Genomic DNA, 26,255 nt, shown 5'->3' with positions numbered 1-26,255 from the left:
GAAATAGTTGTAATCCGCGGTCCACGGCCATGCATCAATGGTTCATAGGACCTGATATGAAGCTATCACAACCTAGCTTCAGATTAAAGTACCCAAATAACTAGTTTTCATGCAAATGAAGTCACAGCTCAGGGTAATTAAAGGCAACTTTAAGCATTCGGCTCTTTTTAAAATCAAGTCAGATTTCGGCGCCTTTTTTAACATCAGCTATTTGTAGCTTCTTACACGTAATCGTTAGACCCAACTGATCATTGTTCCGAGAACTAATTCAATTTTCAGCTCAATTAATTCTAAAGTAACCACAATGGAGCAGTGAATTTTCAGTTCAACAGAGCAAGATTCTAAGCACTATACAAATTCTAGGCAGAGAACAAATATAAACCGACTAACGTCCGACAAACTGTTCTCGAAAGGCAGGCGGGGCAATTCATTCTAAGGGCTGTAGCCTAAATTAACTTCTGTACACGGGTGCAAAAACATCCTACCAGGGTGGGATTGATACCCGCGACCTCCGGATCGACAGAAGCATTAACCACTCGGCTATCAGGCCCTTGCTATCTCCGAAGTTACAATCGTTTCTACTTTAACAACAAACTTTACTTCGGACTGAGAGGAACTGAGATTACTCAAAAATGAAGAAGAGAAACATAAAAAGACACTCGAAAATTTGAAGAATGCTCTAGAATAAAGGCGCAAAAATGGTCAAGCAGAAATTCTGCATAAAAAGACACACACGTCTACTAGAATTGCTTCAAATTTCGTTCCTGAGCAATTAATAATTTCCGACCAATGCACTGCGCCCTGAGACTTGATATGAATCTATTACAACCGATTTGTCCACTTGATTTGAAAATTATTCGGCTACTATTTACCTGATTAAATTGATTAAATAACTACCATTTCAGAGCCATTAACATCAGCTGCAGAGTACCGTTACATAATTTACGCCACACAGCAGCTAATTAGACTAGCTTTTTCCGCCACTTTTCATATAGCAACATTGGCGAAAAAATGGCGGAAAAGGGTAGTCTACGTTCAGTTTCGCCACCCTTTCAATTTTTAGAATTGTTCATCGTGCGCTAACAAGTATTTCATTCGTAAGTTATGCAACTGTTGTTATGGCAGTCGAGAATTCATTAATTGAACAAATTCGACAACAGCATTTCCACAGTTTCCGACAATTCTGCTCTGTTGATACCTCCAAAATCAGTAGTCTCATATGCACAAGATAAATAAAATACCTGTCTGTAGCCTTCAAATTGTGAAAACTTGGTGCCAAGTGAGCTCTTAAAGTCTTCCGGCCTGAAATCTGTCCTTTTGTTGCCCCACACTTCCAGCAACAAGTTTCTGAAGGGTGCAGACAAATTTGATTCCTGAAACAGACCTGAGATTCCCAACCAATCCTTGTAAAGCAAATAATCAACTCGTGAAGGTGAAAAATTATTTTGCATAAGAATGCAAACTACATAAGAATGCAAATAATCAATATAACAAATGTTGAAGACGAAACCGTTAGGAAATATATTGAGTCAAAATATTATCAAACAGCGATAAGACACTAACAAAAATGTAGCGATCAAAGAATCCGTTCAAAAACAAGAGCTTAGCTCTATCTTCAAAAAGCAATTCACTAGACCAAAAATTAACTCCATTATTCTAAAGTCAGGAGAGTTCGGAGGAACGAAGCAGCCATTTAGATTTCAACTCGTTGCAATAACCCAAAACATAACCGACTAACATCGAAAGGATTGCTCTTGATCGACTAGTGCAGGCTCTATTCAAGGGGGGGGGGAGCGTAGCCTCCTGAATGGGACTAAGAAATTCACTACGGGGCTTCAAATAACCTCATTAGAGGTTACTATATACCGCTATAAAGATTTAAAGTGAAAAATGGCACCAGTTTCGGCGCACTTTTCATTTGACTTTTAGTATTAAATTGCCGCCAATTGAGTTCAGCTGCTTGAAATTGTGATTGAGAATTTTAGATCACGTGAAACACAAAAAGTCAAGGGCGTAAAAGTCACTCGAAAAGTCAAAACGGTCAAGCACAAAAAAGCATAAAAATTTTTGCATAAAAAAGACAAGTTTACAAATTGCTTCTCTACGAGAGCAATTAAAAATATTTGCCAACAGGTGCAGATTCGCCCATCTGTCGGGTCTACTGATGCCAAAGCCCTCGTCCGAAGGAAATGATTTAACAGACTACCCTATTTCGAAAGACGAGAGTAAGCTGTTGAGCTTTTTTGTGATCAAAACCCAACTACCAAAATTTCTAATCTGCAGCATACATGGAATTGAGATATTTGAGGATGAAATGGAAGCATGATCTCGTGTTATTCGTCGTTTTTAATAGAGAAAAAGAGGGTTGGAAAAAGCTCGCAATTCGATAAGTTTTTCGATAAGTTTTTTAAGTCTTACGAAATATCAGCTTGTACACTGCTGGAGAATAATGGTTTACTTCAGAAAATTCCTTAGTGTTCATGTTACGTAAAATGAAACGCCATATTCAGCACGAGTGACACACGTTGGATCATAAAAATAATAGCTGACACTTTGCACTAAACAGTTGACATAGCAAAATTGAGATAAAACCAGTAACCATAGGTTTCTGGTACACCTCGGTTTGTAAGTGAGCATGACGATTGTTTCATCAAAACTCTAGGAATGCAATCCTATTTACGCATTATGATAAACTCCAAAGGTATCAAAAGGCATGAGAAAAAAATAAAACTGATGATTCCCCTTAAAGGAGCAGCAAAACTGCTCGAATTTACTCCAAAACCATAAATTCTTTTTAAAAAATAAACCGACTGTCGGAAGAATTGCTCTCGAACGACAGGCGGGTGGAAAACATTTTCCCTCACGGGGATTCGACCCATTGACCTCCTTCTTCATAACCATTTCCACTGCCGACTGTGCTATTTGTTTGCTATGCCTTCTGTTTGCTATGCTGCAACCGACTTCATATTAGCAACAAGCTTTAGAGTGAGAGCAATAGAGATCACTCAAAAATGAAGAACGAAAGCGTGAAAAAGCCACTTGAGAAGTCAAAGAATGTTCTAGAAGAAAAGCGCTAAATGGTCAAGCGAAAAATTTGCATAAAAAACCAACACGTTTACAATAATTGTTATGAACTTCGTTCAAGCAATTAAAAATTTCTCCTAGTAGCCTTTAAGAGACTTTTTATGCAAAACATTTGAAACCACTCCAATATGTCCATCACGAGTGACACTAAAACATCAGTTTGGCTAACGATTTTGAAGTTGAAATTGCTCTAGCAGCCGCAAGAGAACCAAAATTTCGCTCGCTTAGCGAAAAATTTTGCACACCCAATTTTTCTATCCCCTTTGAAATTATTTTCAGAAAATATTTTAACATCTATCCACTCTAACTTCCTGGCTTTAATGTTCACTTCACGTTAAAGAATCAAAGTCGGAAGAATTCCTAAAACAACTCGGAGTCGGACAGAAATTATTTGGATAAGGTGTGAAACAGGTGAATAAAGAACGCTTCAATCACTTAGAGGAGTTCATTTTCTATTTACGTGGATATGGATAGAGGAATAGCAATCTACTCTTGAAAATCTTTTGGTCTCCTAATCGAGTAATGAAAGTCTTTATCTAAAATTTCTATATCCATGACGACGTAAAATAAATTTACTTCAAAAGAATTGTTATCGAACGACCAGTGGGAGCTCGAATCGATTGCAGCCTGCTTTAGTGGGGGGGGGGACTAAAATCACTTAGGGGGCTTCAAATGACGCCATTAGAGGTTATTGTATACCACCATTAAAAATTGCGATAACGTTTACAATAATTGCTTCAAACTTCGTTGGAGACCAATTAAAATAACTCTTTAAGAGACTGCATCTTTCCTTTAGATTTAATAAATGACAGAATTTGCGAAAGTTTACATTTATCCTAAAAATTAAAGTTATTTTTGAAAATTTTGACAGCTCGTCTGTATTGCAGAATCCTATTTGAAGCCAAAATACAGCAATTTCTTTTTATGTTTTTTTTTCCACTAATATAGCCCAAAACTTTGCACTCAATCCTATTTTGATTCCTGCGAGAAAAATTAAAAAGCAACAGCTGAACTTCACAATTTGAAAAAAAAAACGAAATATCTAGCACATAACGGTGAGCAAACCACGGTGTGCACAGCAGTTATCTGCCATTTAGGAAATACAAAGCCAAACTAATTAACATAACTCCAGATAGCCACAAAATAGTACCGATAGCCTCGTTAACCTACAGTCTCAAAAAGATAATAAAACAGACCAAGAAATTTGCTTCTTTTGATTAATTGCTGAAGTGTTGTATTTTGATTAACTATCTGTACACCTTATTGCTGCTTCTTTTGGCTAGTCTCGAATAACTTTAATTGAGAGTGACACAAACACACACACACACACACACACACACACACACACACACACAGATTTGACCTGGTCTCCTTGAATTAAAGTAAACTCATTTTCAAAAGTAAGAAAACTCATTTTTGAGAGTGATGAAAGCCATGTCTGACAAAAAACAATGGCGCAAAAGAAATCGCTCCACTAAGAGTGAAAGATGTCGCACGCAAGCGGTTCAATCAAAAATGCATCAGGGAACCAAACGGAGAATTGAAGTGATCGTGACGTCATATTGTCGTAACAAAATCTTGAAGCTTCAGATAGAAGAATGTCTTCTGATAGTGAATAAATAAGATACAAAAACTACCACAAAAAACCGAACACAAATCTAAAACTTACTTCATTTCCCTTTTAGAAAAAGAAGGGTAGTCAAAGTGATTAGGCTTAACAATCTCAAAAATTTTATACATTGGAAATTTAGATAGCACACATCAATATTGAAGAAAGCAGTTGAGAGGCAAACTAGAAGGACAGCAAACATTTGGCAAAAACCCATTTTCATTGATTTATATGAAAATAAGTGGCATTAAAGTCCTTGCAAGGGAAACTTGAAATTGTTTCACAGCTATCACACTCTATCAATACCGGTTGGCATCATTATCGTAGCTCCAGCGAATATCCTCAAATATGCATTAAGACAAAAACGGAAGAAATCCAAAAAATCATTATTTTATGGAAAATTTAAAAATCATTAATTACCTTTTGAGATGTTGAAACAACTGCATTTATGCATTTATAGAATACACATATCACCTTTCAAAAGTATTCGTGCAGAAAATGAAGGGATTTAAAGCGAAAACAAGTCAAAATATAGCACGTAAAAATCGCTCTCAAAACCTACAATCTGATTAAACACCAATTTCTCAGTTCACTATAAAAGTAGTTCAAAAAACTTCACTCGATAAAGCTATTCGTTTTTCGCCCATCTTACTACGCCGGCGTAATTAAAACTACTACTCCAATTTTAATCAAGTGTTGAAAAAAGTACGAACAGATCTTAAACAAATCATGATCCAGACATGAAAAAGATGTGATCCAGATAGTGAACAAAAAACTGAAAATCGTAACAGCTCCTCCACTCAGCAACCGCACCAATGATTAAAATGAATAAAAACTAGAAACCAAGTCCAATTTGCAGAAATTCGTCATCAGTGAAGACTGAACAGAAAAGTGTCAGAAAATACACAGAATACTGAAAAAGGTGGGAAAAGTGCAAGAAAACTGAGAATAGCTAACACAGTCGACCTCTTTCTCAACAATCTTGAAAATTTTGTAATGCTAATATTTCAAAAAAAATGAAATAAATCTGTGACAAACAAGCAGAAAGAAATCTTCCTGCCACTGAACCTAACTCGAACACAGAAAAATAAAAATAAAAATAAAAAGTGGCAAACTTTTAGCAATAAGAACCGCCATTCGCATCATGAATTGTTGTCTAATCAAGTTAACCCTATGGACCCTAAATTGTTCTGCATGTTTAAATTATTAAAAAGTTTATGGAGTTTTAAAAAACGACGGCGAAACTTGCCTCCCTAGATTACCCAAGACTTCTCACAAGCTTAACAAACTTAATCCCTCAGATAAAAAGCAGCTAATACCGGAAGAGCATCAAAAAATGCAAAAAGGATTGCCCAAGGAAGTCACTGCTTTCAACAACAGGAAGCAGACAGGAAGGAGTAGGAGCACGAACTATTAGCAACTTCACAAAGGAACATAATCTTCAAATACTTGAACAGCTTGTAAAGAGACAACCTACCCCCAAAACTGACAAACACAGCCACAAGCACAGAAGCCAGCACTGAAACTGAGAAATCAGCCCTGTTCATCAAGTAATTCGCATCGGTAGCAACAGACCAAAACTATTGCTTCTTTGAACCACCAGAAAAACAATACTTCGGAGGCCAGACCTTACGATAAACGAAGAAGTCCACAAAAAGCTAAAACTGCTCAACACGACCAGAAGTCGTGTAAGCGATGCACTACCACCAGTTGTATTTAAAAGGCTATAAAATACTCAAAATCGATAGCGCACCTTTTTAACATCAAAAGACTGAAGAAGTCTCCCAGCAATTGGAAGCTAGACATACTTTTATCCAACGACGATCGAAGAAAAGTGTCAAACTACCGGCAAGTCACTCTGTTGAATAAAAAATCAATGGTCTCTGAGAAACTCTTGCTCAAACAGCAAACAATCTGGATTCCTTACCAGAGTCGGCATTAACGCCGCAAATATACAGTCTATCCTTGATCTGTCAAAACTTAGCAGCAGACGACACCACGAACCTTCGCGTTATTTATTTATCAAAAACATTTGACAAAATAAAGTAGAGTGTCCTCCTGTCAAAGATTCCCGATCTTGATGTCTCGAAGAATCTCTTCATGTTGATAAGAGATTAAATAACTGAAAACAAAACAACAGGTGAAAATCAACGACGAGTTATCGCTTCTGCTAATGATCACTTCTGGTGTTCCACAAGGTTCACTCTTAGGGCCCCTACTTTTCTTGATCTATATTAATGATCTGCCTGATAATGTTCTCTCTTCCGCGACACTCCTATTTGCAGACGATCGGAAACTGATCCATAGAGCTGATTCCGCAACCTTCACAAGACTGCAGGCAAGTCTATCTGCTCTGCATGCATGGAGTATACAAAACTGCCCCCTTTTAAACCTAAACAACTGCTCGAGTTCAAACCTCCTGCCTCGAATACTGAAGAGAAGCAACGAGGAAGTAGCTAGGCTTCAATCACCTCTGTGAAAAACATGCATAAAGAAATCTTCCTGCCACTGAATCTAACTTGAACACAGAAAAATTAATATATTTGGAACAAATATTTAGGATTAAGAAAAGCCATTTACATCATGAATTGTTGCCTCCTGAAGTTAACCCTAGGAACCATAAAATTTTCTGCATGTTTAAATTTATTAAACAGTTTCAGGACATTTAAAAAACGACGGCAAAACTTGCCTCCCTGGATTACCCAAGACTTCATACAATCTTAACAAACTCAATCAATCAGGCAAAAAGCAGCTAATACCGGAACAGCATCAATAAAAGCGAAACTGACTGCTTAAGAAAGCCACTTCTTCGAACTACAGGAAGCGGACAGGAAGGGAGAAGCACGAACTAATTGCAACTTTACAAAGGAACAATCTTCATTTACTTGAACAGCTTGTAAAGAGACATTCAACTCCAGAAACTGACAAAAACAGCCACAAGCACAGAAGCCAGCACTGTTCAGCAAACACTGTCCGAATCGGTTGTAACAAACGAAAACAATTGCTTCTCTGAACCACCAGAAAACCAATACTTAGGAGGCCAGTCCTTACGATAAACGAAGATTAAGACCAGAACCAGCAAAAACTGATCAACTCGACCAAAAGTCGCGGACGCGATGCACTACCACCAGTTGTATTTAAAAGGCTATGAAAAGAACTATCAAAATCGACAAAGCACCTGCAAGTACTTGTCTGCCAGCAAGTAAAGCTAGGCATAGTTTTACCCAACTTCAGAGACGGCGACCGAAGAAAAGTGTCAAACTACCGGCCAGTCACTTGAATATAAAATCAGGGTATGAGAAAATCTCTTTCAAAGTTTAAATGACTCTGTTCAAACGAAGGGTTAACAGCAAATAATTCAGATTCCTTCCCAGAAAATCGGCTGTAACGCCGTTACTTTACAGTCCCTCCTTGATCTGTGAAAACTTGGCAGCAGATGACACCACAAACCTTCGTGTTATTTGATTTCTCAAAAACATTTGATTAAATAAAGCAGAGTGTCTTCCTGTCAGAACCCCGAACTTAATGTCTCGAGGAATCTCTTCATGTTCATAAGAGATTACCAAACTGAAGGAAAACAACAGGTGAAAATCAACAACGAGTTATCGCTTCCACTAGTGGTAACCTCTGGTGTTCAACAAGGTTCACTGCTATGACCCTTAAGGCCCATTTTGCAGACGATCGCAAACTGATCTATAGAGCTGATTCCGCAACCTTCACAAGACTGCAGGGAAGTTTATCTGCTCTGCATGCATGGAGTATGCAAAACTGCCTCCTTTTAAACCTAAACAACTGCTCGAGTTCAAACCTCCTGCCTCGAATACTGAAGAGAAGCAACGAGGAAGTAGCTAGGCTTCAATCACCTCTGTGAAAAACATGCAGAAAGAAATCTTCCTGCCACTGAATCTAACTTGAACACAGAAAAATTAATATATTTGGAAGGAACAAATATTTCGGATTAAGAAAAGCCATTTACATCATGAATTGTTGCCTCCTGAAGTTAACCCTAGAAACCATAAAATTTTCTGCATGTTTAAATTTATTAAACAGTTTCAGGACATTTAAAAAACGACGGCAAAACTTGCCTCCCTGGATTACCCAAGACTTCATACAATCTTAACAAACTCAATCAATCAGGCAAAAAGCAGCTAATACCGGAACAGCATCAATAAAAGCGAAACTGATTGCTTAAGAAAGCCACTTCTTCGAACTACAGGAAGCGGACAGGAAGGGAGAAGCACGAACTATTTGCAACTTTACAAAGGAACAATCTTCATTTACTTCAACAGCTTGTAAAGAGACATTCAACTCCAGAAACTGACAAAAACAGCCACAAGCACAGAAGCCAGAACTGTTCAGTAAGCACTGTCCGCATTGGTTGTAACAAACGAAAACAATTGCTTCTTTGAACCACCAGAAAACCAATACTTAGGAGGCCAGTCCTTACGATAAACGAAGATTAAGACCAGAACCAGCAAAAACTGATCAACTCGACCAAAAGTCGCGGACGCGATGCACTACCACCAGTTGTATTTAAAAGGCTATGAAAAGAACTATCAAAATCGACAAAGCACCTGCAAGTACTTGTCTGCCAGCAAGTAAAGCTAGGCATAGTTTTACCCAACTTCAGAGACGGCGACCGAAGAAAAGTGTCAAACTACCGGCCAGTCACTTGAATATAAAATCAGGGTATGAGAAAATCTCTTTCAAAGTTTAAATGACTCTGTTCAAACGAAGGGTTAACAGCAAATAATTCAGATTCCTTCCCAGAAAATCGGCTGTAACGCCGTTACTTTACAGTCCCTCCTTGATCTGTGAAAACTTGGCAGCAGATGACACCACAAACCTTCGTGTTATTTGATTTCTCAAAAACATTTGATTAAATAAAGCAGAGTGTCTTCCTGTCAGAACCCCGAACTTAATGTCTCGAGGAATCTCTTCATGTTCATAAGAGATTACCTAACTGAAGGAAAACAACAGGTGAAAATCAACAACGAGTTATCGCTTCCACTAGTGGTAACCTCTGGTGTTCAACAAGGTTCACTGTTATGACCCTTAAGGCCCATTTTGCAGACGATCGGAAACTGATCTATAGAGCTGATTCCGCAACCTCCACAAGACTGCAGGGAAGTTTATCTGCTCTGCATGCATGGAGTATGCAAAACTGCCTGCTTTTTAACCTAAAGAAAAGCTCGAGTTCAAACCTCCTGCCTGGAATACTAGAGAAGCAACGACAAAGTAGCTAGGCTTTGTTCACCTCGGTGGGGTTAAGACAACTCAAAAATCCTGTGTGGAAAGATGTAGGACCAATGATAAATTCAAACTTGCACGTGACCGATCACACTGACTTCCGACTTCGAAAATCACTGGAGGCTTTGTTCCTCCTGAAACGAAACGTCGGTATTGTCGATCGAAGGCAAGGTGCGTCAATTTTGAGCGATCATTAGTCCGTCGCTATTCTTTGCATCGAAAAGCTGGGACATTGATGGGACTGACGGCTATAAAGTAGAGAGGTTCAACAAACGTGTGCTTCAGTGGATTTGTGGTAACGAAGACTATGGAAAATCGATTCTACGGACAAACCTACTCACACCTATCTACTTTAAAGTTAAGGATGTTGCTCTCTTCAGAAACATCTTCAATGGCCAATACAACATCAACTTTTTACAGAACCTGAAGACATTCGGATCGGACCGAAGAATTATTCTCCTCGACATCAAATCTTAATACCAAAAAAAACTTTTGGCACAGGAAAGGACAGTGAACATTCTGCAACAACTATTTGATTTCTTCGAATGCAAACCAGTAAATTCTCTGCTAATCAAACTCATGTGGAGCTACTTTGAAAGAATTTTGGTCTCCTAACAATGCTTGTACATGGACTTACATCTGTCGATGCAACTGTCGTGCCAACCCCTTGATGTATTGCAGTAACCTCGGGACTACCATCCCAGTGGGCTCACCCAAAGTCATTATAAAAATATTAATGATAAAAACTAGCAAACCCTAAGACCCAATAAAATACTTCGATTCATAAAAAGACTTCGCCCAATACGCAGCAGAAAAACCGCAATATAATTCAATTTTTTGAAAAGGTTGATTACAATATCCGCATATATAGAAATTTTAACTGAATAAATAAACAAAAACATAACCCACTAACATCGGGCGATTTGCTCTCAAACGACCGGTTCGCTTCGTCAGTAGCCAGCTCAGGTTTAGTGAGGCTAGCTTTAGCTTAATTTAAGGGACGTGAGGTGAGCGCTGCGGGGGGGGGGGGCAAAACAATTTCTGTGAATCGCATACTTGGAGACCATTGAGCTGAAAGGCTCTAAGAGAATTTAATGCCCTCAAGGCGGTACCTGTTATGCCGCTTTAGAGGACGAAAAAACAAATGGGTCAGACAAAAAATCGGTCTAGCAAAATTTTGCACCAAAAAGACCACAGGACTAATATAATTGCTACAAACTCCAATTGAGAGCAATTAAACAAAGCTGAAGAACGTCGAATCAAACACGACATTTTTATGCTTAATTAAATATATCTGCATAACATGAAGGAACGAGAATAAATCCATTGCACAAAAGTAATGAGTTCCTCTTATCAATTTAAAAAAAAGAACGATGAGTATGAGTACAATGAGATGTTCGCAGCAATAATATTAATATATCCACACAAGGGATCACTCACTTCACTTGAAGACTGCCTCTCTTGTAAGAAATGCTGACATATAGCTGGAAGGCTGATAAGACACTGCAACCCCGCATTCATGTAGCACGTATTTCCTAAGTTTCTCAATCCACATACTCCTTGCTCGAGAGGTTCTGAAGCAAAGTTAAACATACACACAACTGAGTTCCGATAAAAGCATCAGCAATTTTTTCGAAAATCACCTGAGACGTGTACATCAAAAGTGGGCCCCAAGGGTCGATTGCTGTCTGATTCGCGTTCCTCCTCATGCTGGACATTTTCCCGGGACTCTTCGGCTGTCTGAACCAGGTTGTGGCTCAACAGACTATTGTCATTCTTCGGATTGCACATATCCCCTTGCTCATACGAATGAGACCTCTCTTCCATTACTCTTGACCATGAGTACCATAAAACATTTTCTAAAACGGTATTAACATAGAAAGCTTTCCTCTGTTAACTAATACCAATCGCATAACAATTGTAAAAGACAGGTCTTTGCCCTTATAAATCCACAAAATTTAACGAATGCTTAGAGACTATCAATCCCTAAGACCCTAGGCGAAAACGCTTGGGGCCGAAACAGAATAGATCCTAAGTTTCGCCTAGCAACTTACGGTAATTTTTTATTTGACCGACGATCAATTTTCCGGATATTGAAATTTTCGCCACATAATTTCATTGATTTTTAGCGATCAATTAAGAGAAAGCCTAAAAGAGTAGTCCCCTAAAAGGGTAGTCGGTCAACTCGGGGGCAGCAAGTCAATCCCTATGTTTTTATAAATCCTGACAGTAATAAAAAATTGAAGCATCAGATGCAAAAGATAAAGAAATTAAAGCATTAGAATTCTAATCAAAATAGATATGGTAAAACGCAATTAAAGTGTAATGTATATTGATTTTGAATCAAGATTATAAAAATATAAAGCACTTAGCACAACAGCCTCCCTTCCTCTACAATGGTTTCTGTTGACGCTTCTAATGCAGGGCGCCGGCGCATGGAGCGCGCGCCACGGAGGCAGAGTACGGAGCTACGCAAAAGAGCGAAACTTATTTTTGTCCTCATGTACGTGATCACGTCCGATTATGAATCCTCTTTCTTACCGCTGATCCTGGAAACCGATCTCTGTTTGGCGTTTGATGCTGACGATCCAGCTCCTCCTGTAAACGAGAAGATTAACGGACAGAAGGTGGCTTTCTCGACTTCGATTATCCATTGCTCGTATTTCAGCTTCTTGATGGACTCGTGATATTTGTAGCAATCCGGTATGCTTCTTGGGCAACTCTTTGGGTACGGAATAAACACTTCCACATCAAAGAACGTTCTGCTGAAACGTGAATCGTAGAAACCATTATCTAGTCGAGCGTCGTCATCAATAGTGGTAATTCTATTTGCGAAGGTTTCCCCTAGCTAAGTCTGAAGACAGGGCTCTACTCGACATCATCGCAGACCACATTGAGCAGGCGCGACATTAAAGTTTCCTCCACATGCACATATTGATGGCAACTTTACGGGATCCCATCCATATCAAAGATCAATTCCATCTCTAAACTCTCCCATGGTTAAATCAAAAAGATATCTTTTCAATGGAGGTGCATTTAGCCAGCATGATGCTCCTTTTTCCATAGTCAATTCTAGACTGTTTCGCTCGAGCTTGTTCCTGTTTTTCGTTTCTGATAGAATTTTCCTGATGAAACTCTGCACCTATAGCGTAATGATTGTAACGGCACGCAGATCCGAATAGATCTTTCACATTCGTTTGCCCTGTCCGCAGGAAGAACAACGTTCAGGCCATCCTTTGTAACCAGAAGAGAGAAAACTTTCCCGTATCTGTTATTGTAATAAGGATGATTCAAAATTGAAAGTATGAGATTTTTATCGATTATGTTTTCGGCTTCCCTCAGCAGATTATCCCAATTTGGGAGTAGTCCTAGCAATAAAAGTCAATTTATGCCGCAATCCGTTAGTAAATGATAAGTACACATTCTGAGGGGTCACCGTACTATGCTTGGCGAGCTTCTCAAGCATGTTAAATTAGTTCACTGACTTTTTTCAACAAAACCAATAACTGAACCTAAAAATCGATGACCTTCAATAACATCAAAACCTAATCCCGAAAAAACTTTGTTCGCCTTCTGAACAAACTAAGGTTTTGTAATGAGATGACATTTGATCACAATATAACCGAATGCACCGCGATTTTCATAGAGCTTATCTAGCAAAAATCGCAGTGATTCAAGGCTACCGGCCACATTACCGTTATCTGCGTGCCATTTATTGGTTAAATTTTGTTTTTCGAGCGTGTCGATGAGAGGAAGTGTAGCCATCGCGTACGTTGCCATGGCTATTGGATCACCTTGTGTTGTTCTTTCCGGAGACTTGATTACTCCTTTATCAATGAAAAGGTCTGATGGGTCTTATAAGCGTTCCTGATTGATGTACAATTAAAATGACAATGCTTTCTGATGTTTTTCAGAGCCTGCATTCTACTCAAGCTATTAAAAATGTTCCTGGCATCCACCAGTAGGATCGCTTCAGAAAGCCCCACCGGAATGCATGAATAGCATGTTCGATGCCACTCTTTTGCCGAGGCACATCTGTACATTTCCACCAAGAAATTGAAGATCTCGTCTAACGCACTTCACTATACTCCTACCAGTTATTTGTCCAAAGAACTCGCCAATTGGTCGAACTCCAGGGGTTTTATCTAGTGCAATCAGACGAAAAGCGTTATAAGAATTCTTCAGAAAAGAATTTTAATTCTTCAGTGGCAATTCTAATTGCAATTTTGGACACTCTTTTGCAAATACCGGTTGAGAAGGATTTGTATGATGTCAAATTGTCTCCATTTGATTGCATCAAGACCAGATGGGCCATCGCTGCCATTTGTTTTCATTGCGGCGCTTTTTTTTCAGAGCCACTAATTTTTTTCAAAAAAAAAGGATGAAACAACAAATCCCTTCTTTTCAGATCGGTTACTACGTAATTTAGATCGCCTTTCTGACACCATGGGCGCTTTCCTGTAGAAAATCAAGTACGTTGCAATTTTTTTCTTTGATAGTCACTTTATCAGATGTTGTTAGGACACCGCCCTTTGAATCGTCTGAAAGGCATCGTGAAGCATTCGATATCTTAACAGACTCCATGTGTTTGTCAAAGGCTTTAAATTCATCCAAGTCTCGTTTCCTATTTATTTGCTTTAAACGCTCTTGAAATGGCTGGGTCCCAAAAACAGACTGTCAATTTGCACGTGATCTACAGATCGAGCCGTCTAGACAAAGTTATTGTAATTGAAGCATCATTTTAACCTTTAGACCTTGCGGGAAGTAAATGCGGCATTATCATTGTGCAAATCATAGCGCATTTGGTCTGAGGCTCATCTTCAAGGGTTCGGGTGAGATTAATGTTCAAAAAATCTTAAATTTTGATGCCTACTTTATTTTTGCTAATGGTAAGGAAGATTGGTTTTCAGTGAACTATTTCATTGTAAGTTTTCCGTAGAGTTTCTATTTGTTCGTCTTGAAATTTTTTTCCAAAAGTGGCATGGTTGCGGGGTTGTCTCAATTGAGGGTGTTGGGACATGTTCAGTTGTTTCTTGAGGGTCAATTTTTGCTTGTTCATTGCAGTGTTTGCAAACGAAGTGTGGATGGTGATCGTAATTAGTTGCAGGCTGCTGCGATTGATATGCATATACGTACCGCAACCGTAGCTTAAAACTTTACCTACTCGCAGGTGAATAGATCACTTAGAGCAGTGGAAATGAGTATCTGACATCGTCAGAGGGAGACTGCTCACCGAGTGTAGATTCTTGACAAAGATGAATATAACTATTCAAAAAACTCATAGCAAAAAGATATCACATTATGTAGATACAAAGTAAACAAATGGTTCCCGTAGAGAACGAAATGAATCCTATCTCGACAGAAAGCAGACTTTCTGAAGAAAAAATATTGTGAAGTGATCAAAGGAACTGTATAAAATTAAAGAAAACGATGCAGAGCCAAGTTCAGAAAGCATATTTTCCTGTTAGCAAGTTTATCATTTGAAGTGACCATTATTTTAGGTGACACGACAATAAGCGGTTTGAACTTAAAACACATGATGTCCAACAGAACTCGGTAGCAGTCAATGAAGTGAGAGCAGGAGTCGTGGTGATCAATGAGTGCTGCGACATTCCATACTGAGCTCAAATTGAGGCGGATTCTGGATGACTATATTGAACAGGTCAATTAGGTTAGCTTCATGATATGAGTAGATTGTTGCTCCGACTGCGCTGCTTTCAATATATTTTGTCCTGGATGTACCAATTAAAAAATCTTGTGCGTTCCAGGGCAGGATCTGTGCAGCAATTTGTCTCATGACCTGCAAAAATATGAAGCAGTATCGTCTTGTTCACGAATGTACAATCAACTTCAAATCACACGCAAACAGGAGCACACTCACAGACACACAGCATAAACATAGATATATTCACATACACTATATAATCAAATGAAGTAAGCATGTTAGGAACAGTTCAGCCTGGTGGTTAGATGTTGTTTCCTCACGGTTTGGCTAAAGACTCCACAGATCACACAAAATCCGAGGATCGTAGACCCCAGAGACCACCATCAGCACGCAGAACCACTGACAGAACACAACGAGCAGAGCACAGCGAATCACTGAGAGCAAATTTGACGAGCCTGTTTTAAAATCCTTTAAGAGCGCTCCACACCACAGGAAAATATTGAGCATAACGAAGATCGCCAGATGCCAGATGCTTGTAGATCAAAAAAGCCTATGGATAGTAACTCCTGCATTATTTCTTATATCCAGGAGGGGAACGCAGTCACGGAAATTTAGACCTGTTCTAATATCTGTTGGCTTCTGGTAACATTTACAAGAGACCTTTCTTTGTTCATCAACGTAGACTGACATATCAAAGCAGTCTAGCTCGTGTTTTTCAGCCTTTTTTTGTGAATTCAAATTTTTTATTATTTTTCTTATTTGAAACAAATTATGAAGCTCGTCTCTTACTACGCAAATTGTTATTTACATATCTTTCAAATACTTTGGCTTTCTAGTTTGGTTATCAGTTGGTAACATTTCACATTTAAAGCATTTCCAAACATCCCCCATTTTTTCGTATTGCTCCCTGTATACATTTTGACATTTTATGTGATAGAAGTTCTCACATTTTTTGCAGTTTTGACGGCCTTGCTATTCCAAAGCACTTTTTAATGGCAGACGGGACATTTTTAATGAGTTTTTTTCTTTCTCCCAAGCTCATCTCATCCTCAGTACTAAGTTTTTCCTTCAAAAGTTTTCTTCCACATAATGGCCAAGATAATTGAATTGCCCGGATGCCCCCATTGCTAATCCGCCTTTTTGACAGGACCTGTTACCATTTCTTTCATAATAACCATTTTAATTATTATTATTTTATTATTATTATGGCTTTGTGACAATTTCACGGGGAGTAATATCGGGATGGGTGTCGATCTTTCAATATACGGATGGGGTTCACTGAAGAACAGACATTGAAGAGCAACTTCGGAGCGGACTCTAAAAAATTCAATTAAATAATATCTCATATGAGCTTCACTACTGAGAGAAAAGTTAATGTGGTTAGGCGACATGGCAAGAAAGTGAACCCAATGAACAAAACAAAGCGGAACGAGTCGAACTGTGTTGCGAGAAGTCACTACTTTCAAAGTTTTGAGCAGCCAATCTATATAAGAAAATTTTTATCATCAGCCGGAAGGCAGCAAAAAAAGATTTTAAACAAAAACGCCTTTAAATGACTAGCATTGACGGGAAAAATAAAAAAAATACGCATTAAACCTTTGAAACTCTATTTTGAAAGCCAAGAAATTGATTCATCTCAAAGTGGACTCAAAATTGGTCAGCTGCATGCTCGTGGACTCCCAGTTAATCTCAAGCTCATCGAAATGACAAGAGTTCAATTTAATTGTGGAGATCGAGGCCACTTCCTTTTTTCTTCTTTGAAACATGGCTCTCCGAGTGCGTACCAGATTCTGAAATCTTAATAGAGTCCAATTTCAGTATTGTAGCGCGTTCTGACCGTGTTAAATGGGAAAACGGAGGTTTACAATATTTTTTTCCTGAAGGATTTAAACTACTCCGGCATCGATTGGGAAGTCCTCACTTTGAACAACTCTCAGGTTGTTAGACTTCTAAAGCCACTCGAAGATTTAGGTTGAAAATTTTTTGGGTTTGGTATTGTCTATTGTAAAATAGTGAATGTTGGTCCCGAACGGTTTTCCAATCATTTTCTCATCTTCTCTTGCAGTTCTGATCATATTGAAGTCTACTTAGAATTAGATATATCTCGTTCCTCATTCAACGGGAGTTTTTGTGAATAGCCTTTTTTGAATAATCAAATTGATTATTCGTATTTTTAAGGATAAGTCAGTTAAGGATCTTCCCGAGCAATGGTACGCTAATCTAAAGTCAAGTATTGAGCAATCTACTAAACAGAAGAAGGCTAAAAGACGTAACGCAACTTATATTTGTCTCCTCGAACTATTCACCTTTTGAATCTTATAGAAATTAACAGTCGTATTTCTCCAAGACTGGAGTTTGATGCATTCAATTGAGCAAAGAAAGCCTAATAACTCTCTTATTAAGTCAATGGAGTTAAACAACAAGTTTTTGTTAACTCATTTGGCCCTTCATCTTCAACGCAATGCATCAAACACTTTTTTATATCAAGTGTTAATTCGTCTTCACTATTGGTATTTTTAGTGAGTAGTAATAATCTTGCCTCAGACTCTGAGATTTCGAATGGGTTCAATACTTCCTTCAGTTCTATTTTTTGCCTAAAATTTATTATCAATTGGCTTGATAACTGTCAATAGAGAGCAGATATAGGTATTGAGGACGTGAATTCTTACGTGAATGAGATCGAGAAAAAATAATGCGTTGTGATGACTGCAGCCCAAGGGGTGCGGATTGAATCCCATCGTTTGCTTTCGGAGAATGCTGGTTTTATATCACCTGTTGTTATTCATTTGTCTTCTAGATCATTAGCAATCAATCTTGGTCATATATATGGGAATTATCTCAGGTAACACAGCTTCATAAAAAAACCGGTCACCACAGCTTTTTGGAAAAAATATCGTCCTATCAGTATGCTCAGAAAGCTTTCACTAGTTTTTGAGCGGTCCTTTTTCTCTCTCCTACAGTAAAGCCTTTAGGAGGTAAGCGGCAACATGGGTTCATGATGGCAAAAAGCATTTTTGCTCTAATGATAGACTCAAGTGTACGACAATTACTCAATTTGAAAATCTTAGCTGCCCTAACCAACAGAGATTCCATCTTAAGAGAAATTAGAGATTGCATTATTTCAAACGATGAAGAAAGATATCGCAAACTTAGAAAGCAAGTGCATGCACACTGGAAGTCATTGAGCGCAAAGAACGGTTGCATATTTGCAGACAATAGAGTCGCAATTCCAAATAGTTTTAGAGAGGCAGTTACAGATGTATTTCACGCTAAACACCCTGGAAGTTGGGGTATGACGGAGTTGTGGTGGCCATTTTGTAACAGAGACTGACTCGATAGGGTTCGACTGTGTAAAGCATGCACAGAGTTTGGTAGGAATTTAAAGTCAATTGTACCGGCTGATAAATTTAAACCTTTAACTCCATATGTCCAACCAAACCAAGAAATTCAGCTTGATTTCGCAGGAACTATTTACGACGGTCAGAATAAAGAAATATACGTAATAGCATGTATTGATAGATTCTCTAAATATCCTACAGAAAAAATTGTTCAAAAACCTAATGATCTAAACGTCGAACGTTTCCTATTAAAGTACTTCAAATTACACGGAATTCCTCATCAAATCAGACTCGATCAAGCGAGATGTTTAAAAGGTAAAACGGTAAAAACATTATGTGAAAATAATAATGTAGAATTAATAGCAGCTCCAGCGGAAAGAAACCATGGGATAAAGTTTGGAAATACTGTTTAGATTATGACACATTCGGCTCGGAGGAACTGATAGATGATTCGAAATGGAAGGCCCAAGATCTACTAAGCGATGAAGAAACTGAACCCAACAAAGATCGAATCAGAAAGACAACCAGTAATCAGAATTTGTTCAAATTTCTTCCGTCTTCCAGCTCACAGACAGTCAATCCTTCAATTACTCGAATCAGACTTGCACGGAAAATTTCGAATAATAAGAAGGGAAGAAAAAGTCCTGAAGGACTTTATGAGACAATACCAGAGGGAGCATCAATAATGAAAACTTCAGATTCCACCGTCACAATTCGCGTATCGGGAAGACCCGACACGGAAGTGCACAAAGCAGATTTAGAAACATTTGGAACAGCAGAACAGAGGAATACTCCACTTGAACAATTCATCCAACCAGAGGACAAGAATAGGAACGCAACAGTGGCAATGGTCGAACGAATGCAAAAACACGTCTCAACTTCACTAAAGAAGTTGTCAGGGGAAATGTCAATCAGGAAACAATCGGATATTGATCCCAGCTGTGACCCTTCAAAGTCTAACATCAAAAAGGTGAGTCCAATTGAAAACCCAGAAAGGAAAGCATCCAAGACAATTAAGAGACGAAGTTGGAGAAGCAACTCATCGAAGTTCCAGCCAATAGACTTGTACGAATTGCGAGTCCAGATCCTTGAATTTGCTCACACAATTCAGCGCCCCCACTACGGATCAGCAGAGAAGAATTTTCAATCCGCAAAAGCAAACGGATCCGCAAAGCAATAAGCCATTGTGGGGAACTAGCATCAGAAACCAAGTAAAGCACTTGTAAACAAAGTCATTCATATTACGTCTACACAAACAGGTCACAATCATCCTTCATTTACATACGTATTGATCAGAAGTCTAAGCTATTACTCCATTATATTGTTATATATATATATATATGTACATGTATATATATATATATATATATATATATATTTATATTTATATATATATATATATATATATATATATATACATATATATATATATATATATATATATATATATATTATCATTCATTATTATAACCTCTACTTGTGACCTTTGTACAGGTCCATCTCTTTTACGTCCGATGCAGTCTGATAGAACAACGCAAGAATACAGTCTGATCCGCAAGCATATTTTAACTTAATCTAAGCAACAACTTAGTTGGCCACTTAGCTGCCTGCGTTGATCACCACAATAATAAGAATAATAATAATAATAATAATAATAATAAAAATAATAATAATAAGACTAATAATAATAATAAAATAATAATAACAATAATAATAAAAATAATAATAATAATAATAATTATAATCAAAATAATAATAATAATAATAATAATAATAACAATATTAATAATAATAATAATTTTAATAATAATAAAAATAATAATAATAATAATAATAATAATAATAATAATAATAACATAAATAATAATAATAATAAAAACAATAATAATAATAATAAAAATAACAATAATAATAATAATAATAATAATTATAAAATAGTAGTAGTAATATTAATAATAATAGAAATGATAATAATAATAATAATAATAATAATAATAATAATAATAAAAATAATACTAATAATATTAACAATAATAATAATAAAAATAATAATAACTATAATTACAATTATAATGTTAATAATAATAATAATAATAATAATAATAATAATATTAATAATAATAATAATAAAAATAATAATAATAATAATAATAATAATAATAATAATAGTAATAATACTAATACTAATAATATTAAAATTAATATTGTAAATATTAATAATAATAGTAATAATAATAATAATAAAAAATTTTAATAAAAATAATAATAAAAATAATTATTATTATTATTATCAATAATAATAATAATAATAATAATAATAATAATAATAATAATAATAATAAATAATTTTATTGATAATAATAATAAAACTAATAATAATGATATTAATAATAATAATAATAATAAAAATAAAAATAATAATAATAGTAATAATAATAATAATAATAATAATAATAATAATAATAATAATAATAATAATAATAATAATAATAATAATAATAATAATAATAATAACAATAATAATAATTGTGAAGTGTGACCTTTTGGTTCTCCGTATGGAGTGTGTTTGAGTGTGTATGTGGATGAGTGTTGTATGTTGACGGGTGATCCAACTGGATTTGTATTTGACGTTCTACTCTAAGTCGGGGACTATGTATAGGGTTGTGTAAGGGTCTTACTCTATTTGACTGTTCAATCTTGGCGGATAAAAGAACAACGTTTAATTTTAAATTAAGGCCACGATAAAGATAACTGTTTTCTAGCGATAGTTTAACGTCTGCGAATTTGCATCAATTGGCAGACTAACCAGCCAAATACAAGTCTAATCAACTGGGACTATAGCACTAAGAGTTAACACAAAGATGAACTTATTTACAAATGATTATTATATAACATATAAGATTAGAGTGTTTATAGATAATAGTTGAATGAGTTGGTTGCAACTCCAAGCGGAGCATCACATTCCCCCAACGAGGAAACGAAGTGCTGTTTGCAGCAGTTCGTTTAACAGTTTTGCATCTTCTCTGTCGAGGTCCGAGATGTCATCGTCGCTGGGCGAAACTGGAGGGGTGGCTGGAAGATCCACTTGGAGTTTTGAATATCGTTGAGTAGAGGGATGAGGTCAGAGAAAGAGCTATGTATGCGTTTGCTGGGCTCGAGAGTGATGTGGTCTGTGGGTGGTGTTGCTCGAGATTGGTTGCTGTTTGTGCGGAATTGGTTGTTGCCGGATCCTCTTGGAGGGTATTAAGTTGGCGCTGAGAGTTGTTATCTCCGCTCGGAGGCTCTAGGAAGATAACCTTCGGGATAGGTCTTTGCTCTGCTGAAACGGATGGGGTGTCTTGGTGGTCGCCGGTGTTTGGGTGCGTTTGGACTTGTTCCTCCACATCCATTGTGTTGACGCTGGTTGGGTCCGCTTGGACTTCTTCTGCAACGTCCATTGATTCGGGAGCTTTCTTTGCTGGTTCCGGGATAATAGAGATCGGGCATTCTTATTGTTGGCCGTCGTCTGACGTGTAGTGCTGAGGCTCTTGTTGTGGAGGGGCGTTTACGTCCGAGAATTGGCGCTTGAGGAAGCGACTATTTTGATTGGTGATGATGAACCGGATTGCGGTTTTTATATTGTAGATCACTCTTTCCCTGTTTTCTTCTACGTTGTCGACAAAATGGACGAAACTGTTTTGTGCTGTGTGTTTTGCTTTTGAGGGCTCTGGCAAGCAGTTATTGCTGTTTTTTGTGACATGGTGTTTAAGTGGATGGCTGTCTCGCATTTTTTTTCGTTGGAGCTTGTGATGGTGATTTGGTTGCGGAGAGCCGCCGTTTTGTTGTCTTGGGGGTGCGTGAAGATGTTGTTGCCAAAGCTGCTTTCCTTTTGGATGTTCGTTGTTGTCGTCGTTGGTTGGATTGTGCTATCTTTTCGACTTTGTCATGAGTCCATGTAGAGGGGCTCGACGGTCTTTTTTCGCTGTGTTGTTTGCGGGCAGCGTTGTTTCGTGCTTCTTCTAAACAGAACTCGCTTATTTTTTCTTGATTGCGTTTATAGTCTCCTACTGTCTTGCAGGCTACCATGTGTATAAGTCGTGGTTTAGTCTTTGATTTGACATATCACTTTTCCTTATGACTGTGTTTTTTTAGTGGAGATTCAACTGTTGTTGTGTGTGGTGTGTAATTTGTGAATGTTCCATCTGGAATCATGTTTCATTGTGGTGCAAGTTTTGGTCTAGGTACCCTTCCTTTTCGTGTGGTTGTTTTACGTGCGATGTTTCGTTTATTTACTATTTTTTTTTGTTGTTTTGTCCCCTAGTGTAAAATGTATTTGGGATGGTTTGATCTTACGTGCTGAGAGAGATCGAAGTGGCATGTTGTCTGACTTGTCGCTCTCGATGTTGTTTGGGGTTGGGGCTTCGGGTTCGCTGTACGCGATGTCAAGGTTGTCTTCTGAGAGACCGTCATACCGCCACATCTCTTCGTTGGTGAGTACGTCATGCCTCAGGATCCTTTTGTCTAAACAATTCGAACGTAATTTATTGTATGTTAAAATTTTTTGTGACGGCTTAGTAACTATATTGGAGATTTCTGTGTTTGGTTTCCGACCAAAGTGTGCTTCAGATGGGCTTAATTGAGTGGTTGCGTTAGGAATGATCTGATGTTTTCTATTAGGTTAGCTACTCTTTTGCTCAGTGTTGTTTGGGTCCAGTTGGGGTCAATATCTAGTACGGCTAGCTTTTATTGTTTGTATGAGTCATTTTACAATGCCTGTACCTCTATGGTTGCCAGCTGAAGCTAGCATAAGTATAATATTTTTGTTTTTGCAGTATATGTTAAATTCTCTGGCCTTGAAGGCTTGGGCCTGATCACATCGGATTGATCTAGATATACCATGTACTTTACAATAACTATCTAAATAGTCTACAGCAGTTTTTGTATCGCAATTATTGAAAGTTTCCGCGTGTGGGTATATGGATAGTCTATCTACTGTGACTAGGATATAATTTGATTGGTTGTTATCTTTGAACGGTATTGGTCCCGCAAAGACCATTTGGACTTCTTCGTTTGGTTCGGAAAGTCGAGGTAGTTTTCCTGATTGTAACTTAGGTATTAGTGGTTTAACGTTTTTACTTTTCTCTGTGCAATGACGGCACGCTTGAGCCTGCGCTACAATACCCGAATGTATATGGGGGTACCAAATAAGTTGGGTGAGAGCGAGCATTCCTGCCGGGATGCTTGTTGCGAATTGTCTCCAGTATCATCCCTTTTTATTTATTTGGGATAACCAATTTGTTGTCATAAATCAAGCATCGAGTTGGAGAGACAGATAAATCTCTTCTTATTCGATAATAAACGGGGTTAATGGCTTTCAACTTCTCCCATTCGGAGTTTTTAACGAATTCAATGATGGGACTAAGTTCCTTTTTTAAGACTTGGGCAATAAATTTTTCATTCAAAACGCGATTAAGGTTTTCGCGATATAGCGGGGTGGGGGTTTCATCGTAGGCAGTGAATAAGGCTTCATGACTGGCTAAGTCCATTGGGTCTAAACCTCTTCCTTTATAGGAGGTGGTGTCTGTTTTGGTTGCTACTGAAGTGAGGTTTTTAGGGGAGACCTAAAAACCTCACTTGCGCTAGCTTTGCAAATGATGACCAAATTGCACGTGCGCTAGCTTTGCCCTACTAAAGAAAAGCGTTGAGAAAATATCTGATATATCAAAGAATTATCAAAGATTTCAGAGCAAGAAAGTTTTATTTTTTGCGTCCTGAATGATATTTTGGGGTGGAAAAACACTCTGAAGCTAGAAAAAGGACTTAAAATATCCAGTTAGATCGTTCTATTAATTTGGTTGTTTTATTGATTTTAAAAAGAAGAACAGTTCCCCCAAAAAGTTTTGTAGCATTGAGGCATCCCTAAAGAAGTAGTTTTAAGCTGTCCCCAGGTTCCCTGAGGTGCTACTGGGCAGTTTAAAAAACATGCCTCACAAAAAAAGGCTCTAAAATAAAACAAGCGTCTTCTGAAGATTTTACATGCGGTATATGTAGTAACAATTCTACTGCATTTAGAATACAAGGCTCCAAGTGTCTCAAATGGTTCCATGTTAACTGCACAGACCTGTCAGAGGAAAATTTTAAGGACACTGGGGGAAATTAATGGACGTTTTTTGGCATGTAAACATTGTCAAAATCAGGTCGTGATTCCCCAAGATCAGTCAAACATTAAAGACGACCTATCTCAAAAAATTGAGAAAATGAAAAGCAAATCGAAATCTGAAATAGAATCATTCAAAACTGAAATTCGCGATTGCATAAGAAAAGTTCACACAAATATGAATTCATCAATTTCCGAAACAGATAAACAGCTCTCTAAAGAAACACCAAGCGATAAAAATCAAATTCAAAAAAGTGAAAACCTAAACAAAATGATTTTTTTGGAGTTGCTGAGAAACGCAAAGATGGTACGGGAACAACTTCTTTTGCAAAACTGATCAGCTACGACAAGAAAAAAAAGAAGAGATTGCACAGTCTTGTGGAATTGACAAAATCATGGTTGAAGATGTTTTCCGTCTTGGGAAGTTTGATGAAGCAGCACAATGAACACGTCCAATTGTAGTTAAGTTGATTAATCTTTGGAACTTTTGACTGCTCTTGATGGCGAATCAAAAATTGGAGGCTCAAAACATTTTTGTGAAAGCTTTCTTATCCGATGATGATTGGGAGAAAGAAAAGAAGCTACTTGACTATCATTTCAAACTTGCTCAAAAACTGAACATTAAAAGATCAGAAATCAAAATTAGATCAGGAGCGTTGTTCGTCGAAAACCAGCTCGTAGACATAACTCTCTCAGTGGAAGAAACTTGTCAGAAGAATGGTCATCAAACAACTTCACGTTCATGACTAGAGAAAAAACAAGTACTGAAGATTTATTGAACTGCCGGTCAATTTTAACAATTGATCGCAGAAAGAATCTCGATATTTTACTAAGGGAACATAATATTGACATACTTTGCTTAATTGAAAAATGGCTTACAGATGAAGTAAGAAATTCAGACATTTTCCTAAATCGACAATATTTTGTGCAGTCCAGAAAAGATAGAAAGGTTTGAACTCACGGTGGTACTTTAATTGCTCACAAAACAAATCTTTGTTTCAATCAAGCAGCAGAAATTGAAACAGACTTTGATTTTTTGTCATTTTCTGTTTATTTCCTGAACAACATAGTATTAATAATCATCACCTTGCATAACCCTCCACAAAAAAGCAAATACCGGGTTTCTGGTACTGAATTACGAAGTTCAATAAGCATAGTATTTTTCAAATTGGA

General features: G+C 37.4%; 1 protein-coding gene across 1 annotated transcript in view; it reads right to left on the bottom strand.

Annotated features, from left to right (window-relative positions):
* Positions 1-26,255, bottom strand: part of LOC142351580 (uncharacterized) — a 462,469-nt gene that overhangs the window by 63,992 nt on the left and 372,222 nt on the right. The window contains exons 2-4 of the mRNA XM_075403689.1: positions 11,587-11,805; positions 11,384-11,517; positions 1,242-1,373 (exon numbers count right to left, since the gene is read on the bottom strand). Coding sequence (XP_075259804.1) covers positions 1,242-1,373; positions 11,384-11,517; positions 11,587-11,770 — 450 coding nt within the window. The 5' untranslated portion in view covers positions 11,771-11,805. The remainder of the gene's footprint in view (positions 1-1,241; positions 1,374-11,383; positions 11,518-11,586; positions 11,806-26,255) is intronic.

This window comes from Convolutriloba macropyga, chromosome 13 (genome assembly GCF_964194025.1).
Source record: "Convolutriloba macropyga chromosome 13, txConMacr16.3, whole genome shotgun sequence".
NCBI lineage: Eukaryota > Metazoa > Xenacoelomorpha > Acoela > Convolutidae > Convolutriloba > Convolutriloba macropyga.
The sequence above is the reverse complement of the archived record's forward strand: the minus strand, read 5'-3'. Positions and strand labels throughout refer to the sequence as shown.